The sequence below is a fragment of the Helicoverpa armigera genome, chromosome 27 (genome assembly GCF_030705265.1).
Source record: "Helicoverpa armigera isolate CAAS_96S chromosome 27, ASM3070526v1, whole genome shotgun sequence".
NCBI classification, from domain to species: Eukaryota; Metazoa; Arthropoda; class Insecta; order Lepidoptera; family Noctuidae; genus Helicoverpa; species Helicoverpa armigera.
In genome coordinates this window covers 3450547-3471269 of record NC_087146.1, presented here as the reverse complement: position 1 = coordinate 3471269, position 20723 = coordinate 3450547, and the positions used below count along the sequence as shown (strand labels likewise).

Sequence of the window (20723 nt, the reverse complement as noted above, 5' to 3'; positions counted from 1 at the left end):
GTGGGTGCAGCGTGAGGGAGTGTCAGACTCTTACTGACTAAAACCCACCATGTTCCTTCTGGAACCCATAGTATAGTAGAACCGCGGTATCTCGCGCTGACAATCCCGCAGTCCCAAATTTATAGTCCTACAAGCTTAAAATGTCTGCTTTACTAACGGCCAGTTTCTTCATCAAAAGTTAAAGTAATGTCTAAAGTTAAAGTAACGGTCAAATTCGTTTTTTCAAGGCTAAAGTGACAGCAAAATTCATAGAAAAATTGAATTTAACCGTTACTTTTACTTTAGACATTACTTTGATTTTAACTTTGGCTTTAACTTTTGATGAAGAAACTGGCTGTTAATGGAATAAATAAAATACAGAAAATTAAACAAAACCATTTAATATATTAAGTTATAAATACATAACTTGGGCTATATACATGCACAATAATATAATACAATGCAGATCACAGTCTTATATGGTATTCAATATATTGAAATGTCGGATGTCTGTTGATGCGAACTAGCTAGCTACCTCAATGGTGATCGTCAAAATAAAATAAATAAGTCTAATTAAAAATTTGAATTGTTTATGGAATGAAATTATTGTAATTTTTTTCATAGTCATACAATTTGGGAATATAAGGGCGCGCCTAGACGGGCCAGCGTAGCTCATCTAGACGGGCCTTAGTTAAAATCTTTCTTATCATGTCAGTTTTTAAAATCTGATCATTTCGAAATACATAAAAAAATCTATTTTAAAGGCCAACAAAAGTGACCTAAAAAAATTTGCTAAACTGACCAGCTTCAAAAATTAAGATCAATATTATTCGATATTATTGTTACTACAAGATCATTATTACAGAAAATGTTTATTGCACGACAAAAACAAAATATAAGTTCAGTTATATTCGAGAATAAATCTCAAGCTTAGTCTAGAAATAAAATTAAATTGTGACCTAAGGGTACAGACGCCAGTAGGTCAACCTATCCGAATCTGTCAAATAATATAGTTACCGGCACGAATCTTGAGCTCTGAGTGCCGATAACTATAGCAATCGAATATTAACCTTCTACTATTGTGATAAGGTTGAAAATCTATTGAAGACATTTGACAGATAGAGGTAGGTTGACATTCTGTCATCTGTACGTACAAATCGTATACCGAAGAAGTGTTTATTTTATTGCCTGTTGTAAAAAATCTGCCATGTTATGGTAGTTTTTGTAAAGTTGATAAGTTAAATGATTACATTTCTTCAATATACAATTTGAAAACATAAAGCGACATTAAATATTAAAATTAATGGAAGATCTTTCGTTCAATTGAAAAGGAAATTAAAACCTATGTTTGTGACGTTATTTGTCAGTTAATGTTAGGCTTTTTGGTAACGCATTACATGATAAGAATAAATTCATATAATTTTCTTGAATACAGCGTTTGCATCAATTGTCCATATTTTGTTGGTCTTCAAAATAGATACGTATAATTTTTGCCGTCCATCCACGGTTTACCCTTTCTTAAAAAAGTAATAATTTAATTATATTATGTTCTGTGAAATAATATTAAAATATAATGCATTACCAAAAACAACCTACACATAAAATTAAAATGATATATTTACAAAATTATCTATAATCACTTGATTTAGTAACTCTATAGTTAAGTTACTAAAATTATTATTACTAAATATCTTAATTTAGTCGACGTGACTTATATTAGTATTGGCATTATTATATTAATTTGTAGTACACACTGAAGCCACAATTTTGGCTCTTAAATTAAGAATTTAAACCTGTAGTATCCACTGAAAGGAGAAATTTCATGGGTTTCACAGAAAAAAAAATGTTGCTTCAGTGTATTACTACTTGAATATGAGCAAAAAGCTTAATTTCTGCGTACGAATCTAAATATTCTGAATGACCATAAAAAAGCGTTATTAAAAATTCATATTTTGTGTAATATCTTGTCTTATTATCACGAGTAGTTTGAAATCCGAAATATGGCAAAATAGCTCACATTAAAAAATATGTCCGAAAATTTTCAATTTTCATAAATAAATTGCCAAAAAAGACATAGATACAGTCAATCAAGAACTTGCTTTTTCTAAGTCGGTTATCATAATCTATATAAATAAAAATGAATTGTTGTTCGTTAGTCTGATTAAAACTCGAGAACGGCTGGACCGATTGAGCTGATTTTGGTTTTAAAATGTTTGTAGAAGTCCAGGGAAGGTTTAAACGATACGAAGTTCGCGGGATCAGCTAGTCCTTTATAAAGATTCGTACACCAAAAATAAGCTTTACATACCGAACTAAACTTAGTACAGTATGCCCACAAATTACATCTAATACAGTGTAAACATTCGAAAAGACACGAGAACAAACTCGATTGTATTTACAATAATTTTATTTCTAGCGCTAGAGTGACAAGACAGCCATTATAACCATGTTTTTAATTATTCGACGCCTCGATTTTTTTTTACCTTTAAGATTGGGTATGACGATATTTTTTAAAGTAGAATAGGTGTTCAGGGTTTTCATGGGTCTTGTATAATTTTGTATCGAGAGGGTATAAGTGGCTCCATGAATTTGTTTCATATTCTGTACCTAACTTGCACCTAACTTTGACGTTTCGAAAGAGCTTTAATAGGCCTATTTGAAATAAAAAAAATTGATTTTGAATTTTGAGTTTTGTAAAGTAATTGTTCAGAAAACCATTATTTACTGTAATGAGTAGTATGTATAAGGCGTAAGGGCTTTCGTTTTAACTATTTTAGTGATTGTTATGCCATTTAATAAATACACATGTATTATTATACTTCAGAGTGGTGGGGGCATATAATACCCCAAGTAGTCATACAGGAAAATTGCAGACTCAGTAAGCTACACTCACTAAAACATTGGGACATTCATATAAAAATCTACTATTACAGTATAGGGTGATTGGCACCCCAAGTTGGGGTTCAAAAAACCCCAAGTGAGAAATTACGAGTAGTCACAAATCATTCTACATTCGAGTAGGCACTAAACTAAAGATAAATTATCTTGATATAACTTAATTTTAATTTGCTACTAACAATGTAACTAAATCAATTGAATAAATTTTAAGCAGAAGTTTAATTTATAAATAACTAGCGGCCCGGTACGTGCTTCGCTGCGTATAGCTAAAGTCCACTATTTTTTTAAAAAATGCGATAAATGAAGAACCGAAACTTTACATATACAAATCTACTACATAGTCCGAACAAAGCCTGAATATTTGCTTTGGATAGGTGACCCCTTCTTGAGTTATAACATTACAACAAAAAGTGGCATTTATTTTTATTTATACAAAAGGTAGAATAAATGTAAAATGTATGTATTTGTGTAAAAAGTCCTATCAAGAATATTTACAACTGTTACAGCCTTTTCATCGTCCCACTGCTGGGCTGCGGCCTCCTCTCACACGGAGAAGGATTGAGCGTGAATCACCACGCTTGCTCAATGCGGGTTGGTGATTTCAGACTTTATACTCCACGTTTCCTCAAGATGTTTTCCTTCACCTTTTTATCAGCCATATCAAGAATGTTTACCTTTACTTAAGTGCCTACTTAAATGGAGTATATAGTAATAATAAGGTCTATTACTTATGTGTTGGCTAGCCCCAGGTGGGGTAGTACTTGGTCCAGTCGTAGTCGGGAGCGAGGAACACGCGGCGTCCGCGAACAAAGCATGTGACTATGCCGCGGTACGCCGTGCGGGGGACGCCGCTCTGTGCAAGGAAAAATAAAATAAAAATTAGGAGGAGAAGACGTAACAGGCCTTAAAAACTGTAAATATGTAGGTAATATGTAGGCACGGATAATGAGCTCTCGGCGGAAGAGTGGGGATCGCTTTGCGCACTGTACACTTAAGGCAATAAAACAATAAATTACTTCTGTGCAGATGAAGGTCAGGGCTCAATATCCTTGCCGATGATTATAATTTGTCAAAAAATCTGACTCATCAATCTTTCAGAAAGAAATTGGCTAGAGATATAATAGCCCCTTTGCCTGGTATGGATGTTGCTGTTTTCATCTCTGGCAGATATCTTACCCCAAGGTAAATTTTGAATTGCCATCCATTTTGAGTTTGACGTTTTGTAGTACCACATATCACCTTTGGATATCTTGTAACCATTGCTGAACACTGCATTCTATTTGCTGCAAATTGCATCCTATTGCTACACCCTGCATCCCATTGCTACACACTGCATCCTTTTACTACACACTGCATCCTATTGCTGCACCCTGCATCCTATTTGCTATACCCTGCATCCTATTACTACACACTGCATCCCATTATTACACCCTGCATCCTATTTGCTGCACACTGCATCCTATTGCTACACCCTGCATCCTATTGCTACACCCTGCATCCTATTACTACACACTGCATCCCATTATTACACCCTGCATCCTATTTGCTGCACACTGCATCCTATTGCTACACCCTGCATCCTATTGCTACACCCTGCATCCCATTGCTACACTCTGCATCCTATTGCTACACCCTGCATCCTATTGCTACACCCTGCATCCCATTGCTACACACTGCATCCCATTGCTACACACTGCATCCCATCCATCATCCTCCGAGCCTTTTCCCAATCATGTTGGGGTCGGCTTCCAGTCTAACCGGATTCAGCTGAGTACCAGTGCTTTACAAGAAGCGACTGCCCTGCCTGACCTCCTCAACCCAGTTACCTGGGCAACCCGATACCCCTTGGTTAGACTGGTGTCAGACTTACTGGCTTCTGACTACCCGTAACGACTGCCAAGGATGTTCCTACAGTTTAACGTGCCATCCGAAACACAGTCATTGGTGTCTAAGATATACTTAGAAAGTACATACAAACTTAGAAAAGTTGCATTGGTACTTGCCTGACCTGGGATCGAACCCGCGCCCTCATACTTGAGAGGTTGGTCCTTTACCCACTAGGCCACCACGACATTTTCACACTGCATCCCATTGACTTTGAACCTGCTAATATTGCTACAACTCACTCTAAAGTCGTCCATAAGGCCCAGTTTCTTGGCGGCCCGCTGGTAAGTCTTGGCGTTGCTGTACATGACCCGCACGGCATTGTTGCCGGAGACGCCGCTCGCCACCTCCTCTGCCGTCATCTCGGGTAGATTGTATACTTTATGAACTAAAACCTGCTAATATTGCTACAACTCACTCTAAAGTCGTCCATAAGGCCCAGTTTCTTGGCGGCCCGCTGGTAAGTCTTGGCGTTGCTGTACATGACCCGCACGGCATTGTTGCCGGAGACGCCGCTCGCCACCTCCTCTGCCGTCATCTCGGGTAGATTGTATACTTTATGAACTAAAACCTGCTAATATTGCTACAACTCACTCTAAAGTCGTCCATAAGGCCCAGTTTCTTGGCGGCCCGCTGGTAAGTCTTGGCGTTGCTGTACATGACCCGCACGGCATTGTTGCCGGAGACGCCGCTCGCCACCTCCTCTGCCGTCATCTCGGGTAGATTGTATACTTTATGAACTAAAACCTGCTAATATTGCTACAACTCACTCTAAAGTCGTCCATAAGGCCCAGTTTCTTGGCGGCCCGCTGGTAAGTCTTGGCGTTGCTGTACATGACCCGCACGGCATTGTTGCCGGAGACGCCGCTCGCCACCTCCTCTGCCGTCATCTCGGGTAGATTGTATACTTTATGAACTAAAACCTGCTAATATTGCTACAACTCACTCTAAAGTCGTCCATAAGGCCCAGTTTCTTGGCGGCCCGCTGGTAAGTCTTGGCGTTGCTGTACATGACCCGCACGGCATTGTTGCCGGAGACGCCGCTCGCCACCTCCTCTGCCGTCATCTCGGGTAGATTGTATACTTTGTTGACTAGAGCGTCGTCGTAGTTTTCCTGGAATGGGGAGAAATTTTGGATAAATTAAATTCACTGTATAATAAATATAGGTATTTGAAAACTTTGTTTTTGGAATTTATAGGTTAATTTTAATATTCCAACAGACCATTCGTAAATTTTACAAAAAGGAGGAGGGAGAAAGAAAGAGGGAAAGGGGAAAAATGGAAATTATTATAATAGTTAGATTTTAAGTAGAAAATGTTTATTTTTAGTTCCTTCATAATAGTTCATAATTATTTTGTAAATGTTTGCATGCCATGGCAAATGGCCAACATGTTTTTAAGCACATTTATTTATTTATTTAGTACACATATTTAATTGTACCATCATACATACATACACACGCAGGTGCATGTATGTATGCACATGTTTATGGCAAATAAATGATTCTATTCTATTCTAATGAAAATTTTAATAGTATTCAAAGTTAAATAAGTTTGAGTGTCAAAAAGCGATGATAAAATCAATAGCAAAAAAAATATTAAAACGTGGAAAGGTCGGTGAGAACTTACCTTGAGTAAATATGTGAGGTTTAACTTTGTGAACTCTACATACTCCATGTTCAATTGTATATTGCGTAGATGTATGTCGAAGAATAGCCCTTTGCTTACGCCTATCTGAAAAATATTAATTTATTATATTACTTCTTATCCTTTCACGCACTTCAAAATAATTTTGAAAAAATGATGTACAAGGGCAAGCTTATGAACTGCAAGTTTAATTCTCAAGATGCAGGGTAAAACCACAGGAAACAACTATATATTTGTAAGCTTACCTTTCCAAAAGAGTATGTCCTTGATATCTCAGGTCGTATGCACGCCTTGCCGTCAATATTCACTGGGTTACGCAGCCAGTCGTCAAAGAAACTGAAAAGCAGATCGTATGCAGTTTAATAAAGAGGAATTGAAATCAATAATAGGAAATTTATATTTTTTAGAATAACACTATTTTTTATCCAGGTGAGGGAAGTTATTCATCCTGGAAGCGAGTGAAACCACAAGCGCACCACCTTAATTATATAACAAAGCTAAAGAATAATTATGCTTGCTTCAATGCCCTAATCTCAGGTCAGATTAGAAAAAATATTTCAGTGTTAGACAGCCCAGGTGCGTGAAGTCCCACGGTGCCCCAGTGCCCATAAAAGATATAAAAGATAATTTATTTTGTTAAAAAATGGATACGGGAAGCTAGTCAATCTTACAAATAGCCATAGTTTGACAAGAACTATATTACATACGCAGCGGGCCATTTAGGTGCGAGTGTAAGCCACATCTCCCTCCGCAGTACCCAGCCGAGCCCGGGGAAGAAGTCGGTGCGATGCAACAAGTCGGGTCGAGACATGTCTATAACTTCCATTTTGCCGTTGTCATTCCATGCTGATATGCACCTGGAATTTAGCACCAGTAGATGTACCATCTGCCTAGCCTTTTCCTAACTATAGTGTGTAGAAAGCTTGGAACTTCTGAGCCGACCCCAACATAGTTGGGAAAAAGGTCATCATTTCCCGAGCCTTTTCCCAACTATGTTGGGGTCGGCTTCCAGTCTAACCGGGTGCAGCTGAGTACCAGTGTTTTACAAGGAGCGACTGCCTATCTGATCTCCTCAATTCAGTTACCCGGGCATCCTTTAGTAAGACTGGTTATCAGACTTTCTGGCTTCTGTCTACCCGTAATAACTGCCAAAGATGTTCAAATAACAGCCGTGACCTACAGTTTATCGTGCCTTCCGAAACACAGCAAAACTCAAGGAAGAAGTCATGATAAGATGGTCACCCATCCACGGATCGAACGTGGCAAGCGTTTTATATAGTTTGCACAGTATGTAGGTCATTGTAGGTATTGTAAGAAGATCTGATGTTTAAAAATTACAAGAAGAGATTCATGCACTATCAACCTATGACATGTATGTATGATCCATTTTGTCAAAACATCGTTTAAGAATGTCAAAACAATATAGCTTACCTACAATGCGTGCGGAATTCCGAACTTATTACATTTAAGTAATTGTCTCTACGAAAACACGCGTATATAATATGTCATAAATGTAAATGGCTGATAGAAAATTCTATCTTAACTTAGGTTAACTTAAGTTTGCAAAACATTTAACTATAACGATGACCGAACCATTTTCAGTTGTCAAGTCGCCAATTTGACCAATGGGCGGCAAGTATACGGCTGGTTATGGTTTGGTTATCGTTATAGTTGAATGGTGCAACCGGGTCTTAGTGCGTAGGATATTATAATGATGAATGGAAACTTACCAAAGCGTATGGTCTTTGAGGAGTAAAGGATATGTGCCGAGGAAGTACTCGAAGAAATCCGGGGATATGTCCAGGTCATCTGAAATTAACAATAACAATCAATAAATCCCCGTATGTAGGTATCATATCATATTGGAAAATAGTTAATAAATTTTCTTACAAAAACATTAAAATAAAGTTAAAAAAATATGTTTATAATAATAATTTAGATTGGAAGTCGGTATCGTAAGTTGCTGTTTTATTTGTATGTAGGTAGTTCAAGCATTGTATTATGGCATATACCTATACCTGTTTGTTATACATGCATAGTATGTATGTATAATATACCTATTCAGGCAGGGTTGTCTATTTACTAAGAGGCATCAGGTTGCCCGGGTAACTAGGTTTAGGAGATCAGATAGGCTGTTCCTCCATGGAAAACACTGGTACTCAGCTGTATGCGGTCAAGACCGAAATCCGACTACAACACAGTTTGGAAAAAAGCTAGGCAGAAAGAGAAAATAACAGACGTAAAGTCTAGATGCATTATCCTACTTCAGGTCGAGTTTTAAGTTAGTCTGTACCTGCAACCGTGGAATATACACAGACAGACGTATAGAGTTTCATTTCATTCCTAGTTAGCATGGCATAACAGGAATAATGCAAAAAGATTGTCTATGACCTTGCACTGAATAGGGGAAGGGGACAAGATGGACCGATGGCTCAATTATTAACTAAGTGAGTTATGATCTAACGAAACTGCAGGTTAATTTTAACCATAACAATACTTTATTTTTTACATATTTTGTGTGCAAAATCAATCAAACTTTTTGAACGTCAGGAAAAGACAGCCCCCAAAACGCTCACCCTTCGCCACTTCCTATGTGATTTTGCTGGGAAGAATTTGACATTTGACAGAAGTAATGACTTTCTGTTATGGCAAAGTCACTGAACTTTGCTTCCTCTGGTAAAATTGTTGGAGTGCAAATTAGTTTGCCACCGGACAGCGATCAGCAAACAGAGATAATTTTGAATATACTTTGGAATAAAAAATACATGTATTTAACCTTTATATTTATTTCATGAAAATGTCAAGATTCTAAACTGTATTAACCACAGATGACTAAATAGTTACTACCGTATAACCGCTGAAGCGATTCCACGGAAAAAACCTGAGCTATCACTACTCCAAATTCCACGTTGAAGTGCTAATCAGTTCAGCACTCGAGTTTAAAGGCTCGAGAGTTATTGCAAAACAGTTACTTATATGCTCTCCAAGTTTCTGATAACACCTAGCTATTGTACCTATGTAAGCGATAAACGCTTGCTCACTTGCTTTTTGACATCGTCCATATATGTATTAAAAGAAAGTTATTTTATGTATTAAAATAAGTAAATTGTCAGAAAAACACGACGTTTATTCCTTTGCATCACATATCCATACCATGACAGCCGGTTTCCACATAGCTTTTCGGTTACCGGTGCTACTTTCAAACTTCCTTTTACTCGTACATACCCATACTTAGTATTTCAATTCGTGTAACACCACATATATTTCTCATGACATAGTCTTCTCCGCGCTATGCAGTTGTCGATTCAAACTTAACAGCGACTTCAAAGTAGTGGATTTCCTGCTCGGTTAGACCTTAACGAGCAGAAATACCAAACAGAAAATCCGCTAGTGTGATAACGATGCATAATAATGGTGTCCACGGCCGATTTCGGCTACGGTGACTGTTCTCATTTATGGAGATCAGCCAGCTTCGCAGGACATATTATAGTGCACGAGCATTTGCGCAGACACAGGTGCACTCACTATTCCTTCACTCTCATAGCGCGATGGAACGGCAATCCGACAGGACCGGAGAGAGATCTGGCGCAGGACCGACATTTACGTGCTCTCCGATGCACGGGTGAATCAATCACCAACTTCCAGACTACGGGCTGCTTTGTGAAAGTCGGGCTGCTTTGGCCCAACCCGGGAATCGAACCCGAGACCTCGGGCACAGCAGCCGCCTTTGCGACCACTTGACCAACGAGGCAGTCATAATACCAAAATACCCAAAGTGTCAATACACTTTAGTTGTTAGAAATGTTAACAATATGTCCACGATTGGTCAACAAGGCCGGGCTAGTCAATGTACGGACCACCATTGTGTCACGGTATTCTAACTAAACCATTCATATGGACTACACTACACTGCATACAATTTGGGACAGTTTTCGGAGCGATATTGACAAAATCTGTTTTTTTTTTTTTTGGATCGTCATCTGCCTTGCTATTAGGCAACTATGTATGTTTGAGTCGACTTCCAGTCTTATCTGATGCAATTGATTACCAGTGCTTTACATGAAGCGACTGCCTATCTGACTTCAACAACCCAGTTACAAGGGCAACCTAATCCCCGTTAGTAAGACTGGATGTCCGAAATCCTGAGTAGCCAAAAGCTACACATAACGACTTTTTGTTTTAGGTATATAATAGTTGCTGTACTACTACATAAACAAATATACAGCTATTATTAGTAACTAGTAATTGTTTATGTAGATAAAGCTATTTGACCCGACGATTTGTGACGAAAAAGGTGGCGGGCAGTAGATGGATGCGGGTTGTCCATGACCGGTATGGTTGACATTCGTTGGGGGAGGCCTACGTTCAACAGTTGAAGGGAATTGGCTGATATAATGATGATGATGATATAGCTATTTATATCTTCCAAGTGATCCTTTATTATTTGTCAAAATACACTAAAGCATTTCTTCACAAAAAAGCGTTCTACAAAGGTTGTCTGGAAGAAATCGCTGTTTAGCGATAAGACCACCTATTGTAAGTACTTTCTTTGTGTTGTTAATTTTCTGGTGTAAAATAAAGAATAATCTATCAATCTACTAACCTTCAACAATAATGACAGCCTCATGTCCCAGGGTCTCAAAAACATGGTTGAGAGCGAACTTATAGTGCCTGGCTATCTTATAATATCCTCTGAACTTGACTTTGACCCTCGGCAGAACGATCTCTGAAAGGTCTGGTTGTCTCACCACGGAGATAGAGGAATCTAGAGTCGTGTAGGACTTTATCACTTCGTATGTTGCGTTGTGGCCGCAATCCTGTGGAAAATGGATAGAGAAATAAGTTTTATTTAAGGTTATATTGAAGACTGTAAACAGGAGTATTTATTGAACCTCAATTAAGTACTCAATCTGAAGAAATGCGCCAGTTTCAAAACTGCACATCATTCTCCGAGCCTTTTTCTAAACTATATTGAGGTCGGCTTCCAGTCTAACCGGATGTAGCTGAGTATCAGTGCTTTACAAGGAACGACTGCCCTATCTGACCCCCTCAATCCAGTTACCTGGGCAAACCATTACCCCTTGGTAAGACTGGTGGCAGACTTACTGGCAGTTAGTATCAGTAGCACAGAGTAAAATGTTGGTAAATTCGAATTGTGCACCAACTTTTGGACTCATTGTTGTTCAACTACTTTTGAACATTGCCTGTTCAGCTGCTACTGAACATTTCGAATGTAAATTCGTTTGTGTTGTTAACCAATTTCTGGACGCTACGTTTCAGCAGTTTCGGAAAATATGTGATCAGTGACTTTTGGGGCTGACTGAACAAAGCTTCATATTTTCATGTATACGTTTTATAAAATTATCAGTCTCAAATATCAGTTATGAATAATGAATGGCTGCTAATAATATAAAAGTGTCGAGTATCACGTCATATCGATGACATACTTAAATACAAACGTTTAAAAAGACCATGAAACGATTCAGAGAATACAAAACTAGGTTTCTTTGGAAATCAATGTATTTTTAAGTGGTATGCTTCTTGGAACGGTTAGGCCCTTCGGTAATTTGTTATCAATTGCATTTTGCTTTGTAACAATGAACAGTAATTATAAGTTGATATCACACGACGAAAGTATGGAGCACATATTGGTTTTCAATGCAAGACGAGACTAGTTTTCGCTAGTCGTACGTAGTAGTATGTATTGGTAACTATTCCGAGCATCTGGATATAGCCTATAGCCTTCCTTGATAAACGTGTTAGGTACCAAAAGAGTGAAATATTTTTTCGAATCAGTTCAGCAGTTCCTGCGAATTACCGCGTTCAAAGAAAACAACATGGAAGCATAGATGAAAGGCTCCTTTAAATTGAAAATGTCTCTCATCTAAAATCCATAGTAAAGCAATAAAAATCTATCATAAAACCGACATAACCTAGTCGTTATCGTGGTATCTAGCAGTAAACCGTACATAATTTCAGTTGATAATTGCAATCTGCGAGGTATAAAGATATGCTCTTATGAAGATTAACATTTTAAACTATGACGGTAAAAACTACCTTATTGGGAATTAAAAATACTTCTCAAACTCATACTAAGAAGTGTAAGGAGTCAAACCAATATCAACTTGCCCCAAATCGCCAACCTCGCCTCACCTGCCCGTGGTGTAGAAGGGTGTAGATAGGGATGCCTTTGTCCAACAATGGAGATTTTTACGACTCAACATAAACTATTATACTAAATTTTACTTCTGAAATTCATCAAAATAAAAAACCTGGCGTACCTACAATTAAATTCCTAGACCTTTCTTGGCGACGACATTTTGATGTAACAAAACGTAGCGCTATGTACCTCTTTATAATATCTGCATTTTTATATGTACATATGTTTTTACAAATAATAAATGATGTTGATGTAAAATACCTTTTCATTAAGTAACATAGTGTTTATTAATTATTCTTATTTATTATTTGAAACACAAACGCGCAAAAGAAGTCATAGAAAACCGTTGATAATCCCCACTAATAAGGCTTTTGTAGTAAACAATAAAATGAGGACTGATTTATTGATTCTGATGTCATTTTGTCCGCTTCGCTACACTACACTCGTTTGTCAACGCAACTTCTTTCCAGTTAAACAGATGGTGATGCATTTTTACCTGACTGGCAAGACGGATTTTAGTTAATTTTTGAGTAAACTTTTTATTGTTTTTGAAAAAATAAAGACAGGTAGGATCTCTTTCCCTCATAGCCCTATGGGACGACAATCCGACATGAACTGACTGGCTTAACGTTATCCTACGAGATAGGGGGTGAACCCCACAAAAACAACGAGGCAGTGAAAACTACTACAAATAATGCAGATCCTCAACTCAAACTATAAACACTTTTTGAAAGTCATACAAAACGTACACCTTTCACCGCTTCCTAAGGGTGGGAAGAAGACTCAAGAAGAAGAAGCGTAACAAATGAGTGCTGGGAAGAAGAAGAGGCTCAACAAACTCCCCAGCAAGACCCCCAGAAATATAATCTAATATTGATAGAAAATTATTTAAAAGGCACTTACCTGACTAACTATAATGGGGAAGGTCTCCTTACTGGGCCTAAACTTGACCAGGTTGTCTAAACACCTCTTGACTGTTACTCGGTCACACGCTATCACTAACACTGGCAGGATTGGTTGCGCTACATCTGAAAAGAAAAACATTATAAATATAGTCAAAACATTTAAAAGGAAAGCCTATGTTCGCGAGAGTTACCGCGGCCCTGGTACATAAAGGGCTTAAGAAGGAACATGTTGGGTTTTACTCAGTAAGAGTCTGACACACCCTCACGCTGCACACACAGCGGGAGGGGTCATTTGATGATTCCCCATAAAAAAGGGCTTTCGGGCTTACCAACCAAGCCCGAAGAAAACCCTTTTTATGGACGGTGGTTTACAAGGAGCGACTACCTATTTGACCTCAACCCAGTCACCCGGGCAACCCTATACTCCTTGGTTAGACTGGTGTCAGACTTCCTGGCTTCTAACTACCCGTAACAACTGCCAAGGATGTTCAATGACATCCCATTAACAATGGTCATTATAATATTTAGATATATGTAGTATGTTATGGCTTATATTTTGCCATAAGCGACACATGAATTTATAAACGCGTGTACGTGGTGCACGGTGATCATTTCTGTACAGGGAAGTAGACTTTTGCACTTGCAAATATCTTATGTACCTTCGCCTGAATGCTATTATTACCAAATATACTTTTTTTTTTTTCTCTCAAGAACGTAGGGTAGGTACCTAAAACGTAAAATCAATATTTAATAAAACAAATTGTATGTAGGAAAAAGTAGTAGGTAAAAACATAATTAACTGTAAATATATTCACCCAATGTGGACTGCTGGCAACGAACAAAAAAAAACTGTTTTATGATTTTGCACAATTTCACAATTTATAATTGCTTGTTTGTGTTCTTCATTAATATATGTCGGCAATGATCGGTGGCACGCTGAGCAATGATAACAGATGTTGCAACCAGTTACGGCTCTTTGAATGTGTGCACACTGTAACATTTCATCTGTGTGAAATAAAATCGTCACTGAGCGATGCTTCCTCAGGATTGCGATTAGTCACGGTATGAATTTATTTACGTTTACCTCCACTTTTTATTTTTATTTAATTTTTGTGACTAATCCTTCTGATTATGATTTACGTTTATTTTTCTTTTCTTTTTTAAATAGTACATAGTTTAGTAGTTTTATTATTTTTTTCTATAGAGCATAAATCAGTTCATACCGATGGACATCCGCAACTCCGCATAGGTCCAGTTGAAAACCAGCGTCAGACACTAGCTGTCTGGCATAATGCTGAACTGGACCTATTTGACGCAACCTTTTGTTCTTTTATTTTTTTTTTTTTTTGTTGTTTCTATGTGTATGTATGGTTTGTGTCAATAAATAAGTTTTCTTTCTTTCTTTTCTTTCTTTATAAATAATTGACAGATTTAAATTGCGTTGACATTGAACGATTTCAACCATCACGAATCGAGAGCAATTTTCAACGATTTTCATCCATTTCAGTACAATTTTACGACCAACGGCATTTGATATGCATACTGGTTGGTTATATAACATTCAAACTAGTGTTCTTTGGTTCGTCTTAATACTCCATTCTCTGATGACTCTATTCCTCTACTAACCGTTTTCTCGTGGTTTCACCCGCGACCCGTGGGAACTACTGCTCGTACCGGGATAAAATATAGCCTATGTTACTCGGGAAGAGTGTAGCTTTCCAACAGTGAAAGAATTTTACAAATCAGTTCAGTATTTTCTGGGCCAAACAAAAAATACATGTATACAATAATACATATTGTGTAATAGGTACACATGTACATATGTACGTAATGGGTAGGATACAAACAAAAAAGTTTCCTGTTTTCTAGGATATTAGAATAGATAGCATAATTAACAGGATAACAGTCAAAAATAAAATCTAGGTAATGACTGTAGCAAGGATAAAACTAAACCTTTCTGATAACAAAAATTAGGTACATTCACGTAAAGATAATAATAGCTATACTCTAATTGACACAATTAGACCAAAACTGTTCAAAAATCAACTCTTTTCACTTGACATAAGGTCGAAAGTTCTTAATTTACTTATTACACTGCAAGCCAACAATACAGGTCACACAATATTAATAAAACAGTTTAATTAAGATAAAAAGAATCATACGTCGACATCTGGCGTACATGTGGCTGATAAAACTGGGAATTGCTATCACAACTTTTTTTTAGGGTCCCGTACCTACATAGCAAATATGGACCCTTTTATTGAGACCTTGCTTTCCGTCTGTCTATCATAGCTACAAGGAAAAGCGGGACCCAGTTACTGATACTTTTCTGTCCATCTGTATCTTATGAACCCATTTGGGTTTTTGTATATCAATGTATGAACCGGGATAGTTAGATAGTTGAAATTTTTACAGATGATGTATTATTGTTGCCACTTGTTGAAAACTAGAATATAACAAATATTTAAGGTAAATGCTTCGACTAGCAGAGAAAAGTTCTTACAATTCAAATGCAATTCGATATATTGTTTATCGGATTACATTCTCATTGTAAGAACTTTTGTAGTAACTAAAACATCAGCAGTAAAACAAAAGCATCAAAAATTACATCGAGGTATATTACTACCCCAAATGATAAAATCACATCTCATGTATAAATAAATCATCAAAAAACCATAGGTATCATTTTCAATTCCCATACAACAAGAGCGATTTCTTTGCTCATTTTACAGATAATGGTACGGAACTCTTCCTGCGCGAGTTCGATTCGCGCTTGGTCGGTTTTAACTGATAAGATTGTGAGATGTGTGTATCTGTGTAGTAACAAAATTGTTACATTTCTCGTCATTGATAAATCTACATTGTAGGTAGGAATATGTAGATGGTTTCAGATTATCAGATTTTCTTATCAGCCTGAAATTATGGTTCCTAACCAGAAAATATCTAAATACGCCCATATTCTGTGAGTTTGACTATTTTTCATGAATATTTTTTTTCGTGTTTTCCTCTATACTTTTTTTTTTAAATAATAGGGAAAATGTTTTCCGGATTCAATCCTATCGTAAGCTCGTCACAGGCAATAATTTTACCTCCGTTTTTACCTCATTTAATCAAAACATTACCCTCTTTTCTTAGCCAAAATCGGTGAAATTAAACCATTGCATTGTGATTCTCAAGTCTCAAGTAAGATCAGACAAAACATGTAACATTGCTTGCTTACATAACACAGAACTAATTGTTTTCACGAGCCACTGAAGGTTAGCATTCCGCTGAAGTTTTCAGAGAACAGTTTGTAGATAGATTGATTTACCTACCTACATGATCATTTTCATAATGTTAGGCACGAAACTTGAATTGCTTTAATTACTCTAAGAAAAAAACAAAATAATATTTCAACTCTGGAATGTTTTTTCTGTACTGTATGATTAGCAAATAATGGCGCCCTAGACGATTGTGGGCCACGGCGGTTGTGAGACCAACCGCAATATAGGAGATCAGAAGCTGCGCAGGACATATTATTACCCACAAGCATTTGCGCAGACACAGGTGCACTCACTATTCCTTCATTATCGTAGCCCGATGAGACGACGCAAGACTGACACTAACGTGCTCTTCGATGCACAGGTGTATCAATCACCAACTTCTAGGCTCCGGGCTGCTTTTATAAAAGTTTCTAAAAGCCTCAAAGCGATTTCTGCCCGACCCGGGAATCGTACCAGAGACTCGTGATCAGCAGTCGCTACGCGACAACTAGACCAATGAGTCAGAAGCGATTAGCAAATAAATCGGTAAGTATTTTTAGGTAGGTTTTTTTATATATCAAGGAAAAGTACCACATGTATGTACTGATAAGATTCACCATATTTTATCAAGCACCTATTTAATTGAAAACCGCAAGAGCTGGAAATACCTAAAAAATATAGTTTAAATGTAAGTAGGTTAAAAATTGAGGAAAAAACTTGACTCAATTATTATACAGTTAAAGTAAATTAATGTTTGAATCATTAAAATGCTAATAAGCCAATTATTAAAAACTCATATTAAACAATTATGTTTTCTATTGAAACATAGATTTATAGGTGACTAGCTTCCTCCTGCTGTTTTATCCATGACCCAAGGGAACTTTGTTCCTGACCATGGAATTACAAAAGTGGCCAGTTCCATTGAAATTCATTGAGAGATTTTTCTTGAAAGAGAAACTAACTTTCACATTAATAATATTAGTAGAATGTAGGATTATTCAATCTTAATATATAACCAGTATGTTTTGTTAAACATTTCATACTGTTACTGTTACGTCTTTTTATCGTCCCACTGCTGGGCTGCGGCCTCCTCTCACACGGAGAAGGATTGAGCGTTAATCACCACGCTTGCTCAATGCGGGTTGGTGATTTCAGACTATATAGTCCAGGTTTCCTCAAGATGTTTTCCTTCACCTTTTTATCAGTCATTGGTGTACAAGATATACTACATAATAATACATTGGTACTTGCCTGAACTGGAATCGAACCCACACCCTCATACTGGAGAGGTTGGTTCTTTACACACTAGGCCACCACGACTAAGCATTTCATGGTTTACATACAATAATACTAACTGTCCGTGCTCACGCCAGAGTCAACAAAAATAGGTGCATTGACATTTTATTTGTAATTCATTTAGCATATTACTGCTACTCACAATATCAGAGTTGACTGGACTTTACAACCTGTTTAGTGATAACCTTCTTGTTTATGGAACTTTGTTTTTTTTTTTTTCATTCAAGTTTAGAATAAAAAAAAGAAAATACCATGCTTTATATTCTTTACACAATGTTTTTTTTTTATATTATATTCTTATTTAATGTATATTATGGAGTTGTAAATAAAATAAAGCTTGAAACAATTAAATGAATTTGTAAACAAACTGTTTTGTTATGTGTAATAGATTATTTTCTTATCTATGTACTCATAAATAGGTGACATGCCAACCAATGTTACTAAGTTGGGAAATTATCTGTCTTTTACACTATTAATTCTTAAGTTTGTACACAAATACATAGACAATAATAGCATTTGAGGTTTCCCATCGTTTCACCCATGTTACGTGTGGACTACTGCCAATACCGGGATAAAATATAGTCTACATAACTTGATGATAATCCAGCTCTCTAACAGTGTAATAATTTTCACATCAGTCAATTTCTGAGCCCCTGAGGGTATGTATATCTGTGTTATTTACAAACAAAAGAAGTCTTCTTCTTAATTAATTTAGTTTAAAAGTGTAGGTAATAAAATTAATATGATATGACTTCAAAGGTCTTAACAACACAAAGTAAATGTGTAAACAATTTTAAAATGCCACATGCAATAAGCTGGCCAAATTATATGACATAGTTTCTGCTATCATTTCACCCACATCCTAAGGAAATCACTTCCCACACCTGGACAAAATATAGCTTGATGAATAAGATATAATATGGCTTAGTTTCACCAAAATATGTTTAGTAGTTTATGTGTTGAGAGTGAAATAAACACACTTCTGTATATCAACATTTCTTGTTTTTAATATATGAGTGTGATGTGGTACTTACGCTGTAAAACTTCCATATCTTTCGCATTCTCCTCTTCTTCTCCCTCATTAATGTCATTATCTGTCTTCCTCAACTTCTTAACTTTCTCTAACAAGCGATTGCTCTCAGCTATCTGCTCATCCATCTTTTGCTGCAGTCTTATTATCCTATTTTCTATTTCTACGGCGGCATTTTTATAGCTAGAAGTCTTCGGCACTTCTATTACAGAAGCGTACGATATTAGAATCCATAAAAACACCAGACAACCCACGAATATAGTTAATTTTTTGATATTTAAACGCATTTTCGAACACTATTTTGTTAACGTCTATGTGAGAAATATGCTGTCATGGACAACTTAGCTCGTCCATAGTCCCGTAATATATGTTCCCGCTATGCGGTGGACGCAAATGTAAATAAGAAACATCACAATTGATACTCAGAACGTACAATATTCGAGTTCTAAATTCTTGTAACACATTCACGGGGCCAATCACTTCTCACACATCGTTTTAACGACAGAAACTTTATTGTAACCGTTGATTAACACTTTTACTGTTGATAAAGTGAATAGTTTGCGATAGGATAATTGAATAATTACGATTTTTTTCTTTTATAAAACCACAACAAACACCGCTCGTACGTGTGTACACGTCAAAAAACAAATGACGGCTGACAGCTGGGTGACCAGTGTCTGAAATATTAACGTACCGTAATAAACTGCAAATGGTAGAAAAATATGTTTAAAATGGGGATCCATCCTACCATTCGTATTGTTTTGAAACAAGGTGCAGGTTTTTTTCTGATTAGTCTGTTAATGTTTTTTATACTTCTGAATAAAACGTCACGACTTTTGTTAAAATTATCGATTATTTTCTTCGTATTCTAATTCTTTAAATCTTATATTAAGTGTATTATTAAATTTATTTTAAGTGTATGTTATTTTTAGTTTTGTATAAAGATAAGTAGTTTAAGTTTGTATATATGTATAGTGTGTACATTGTAGAAATAAATTTAAATTATGTTAATATTAAATATTCAACTCTTTAGATAGGTATCACAATATTTTCGTATGAATCTACAATCTATATAATTCTACTTACACAGTCTCAAGAGATTCCCAGCAGCATGCCATGTAGATCGTACACTAATGACATCGATCTTACTCAAGTCCACCCATAATAAAAACAAATAGAATACACAGAGTGTCACACACAGCACCCTACGAGAACAACTAGCTACACATCGTCTGCAAGCAGTTTTGAACCCCATCATCTTACATTTAAAGTCCACATTCAAAACATCAAACTGTCTTGCAGTGTCTGCAATCGGATTGCCGAATTCACAAAGATTTAATGGTAATTATATAAGAGCTTACATTATTTTAATTTAACAAGCGTATTTATTACGTATACTTCGATAAAACAGTTTATTAAGGTATTTTTAATGGAGAAATTTTGCTATAATTTAATTAAGCACTCCACTCTTTAGTTTGAAAGCCTGAACATTAATTGAAAGCACTTCAGGCATATAAGTGTAGCTGTAAAAACTAGCACAAAGGTAGTTGTTATCACAGTTGTACCAGTAATAAACTATGGCACGGTATATAACAATGTTATCGTGGCCAATGAGAAGAATAACACTAGATATGTCGTGTGTTACTAGTCTTTGAACTGGTTAGCAATATAGTTACAATATG

The 20723-nt window shown here is 36.6% G+C and overlaps 1 protein-coding gene across 2 annotated transcripts; it reads right to left on the bottom strand.

Annotated features, from left to right (window-relative positions):
- Window positions 1–364: 364 nt before the first annotated feature.
- Window positions 365–20392, bottom strand: LOC135118915 (alpha-1,3-mannosyl-glycoprotein 2-beta-N-acetylglucosaminyltransferase-like). Of its 2 annotated transcripts, XM_064042064.1 has the most exons (9): window positions 19046–19710; window positions 13472–13596; window positions 11012–11225; window positions 8139–8217; window positions 7116–7265; window positions 6654–6744; window positions 6391–6495; window positions 5708–5875; window positions 365–3730 (listed from the first exon to the last, which is right to left on the bottom strand). In XM_064042064.1, the coding sequence occupies exons 1-9, from the start codon at window positions 19326–19328 to the stop codon at window positions 3617–3619; spliced, it is 1329 nt and encodes a 442-aa protein (XP_063898134.1). In that variant the 5' UTR covers window positions 19329–19710; the 3' UTR covers window positions 365–3616. The 2 variants fall into 2 exon arrangements, with proteins under 2 accessions (XP_063898134.1, XP_063898133.1); XM_064042063.1 differs by lacking the exons at window positions 365–3730; window positions 19046–19710 and adding an exon at window positions 20128–20392 and having other exon boundaries at window positions 5155–5875.
- Window positions 20393–20723: the final 331 nt, after the last annotated feature.

What these genes read in the sequence shown, in the direction of transcription:
- LOC135118915 (XM_064042064.1), bottom strand. Translation starts at nt 19,328, where the DNA reads ATGCGTTTAAATATCAAAAAATTAACTATATTCGTGGGTTGTCTGGTG. An exon ending in TCCCCATTATAGTTAGTCAG is followed by an intron (nt 11,226 to 13,471) that starts GTAAGTGCCTTT and finishes CATTTTCCACAG; the next exon opens with GATTGCGGCCACAACGCAAC. An exon ending in GCCTTATGGACGACTTTAGA is followed by an intron (nt 3,731 to 5,707) that starts GTGAGTTGTAGC and finishes TTCCTTGCACAG; the next exon opens with AGCGGCGTCCCCCGCACGGC.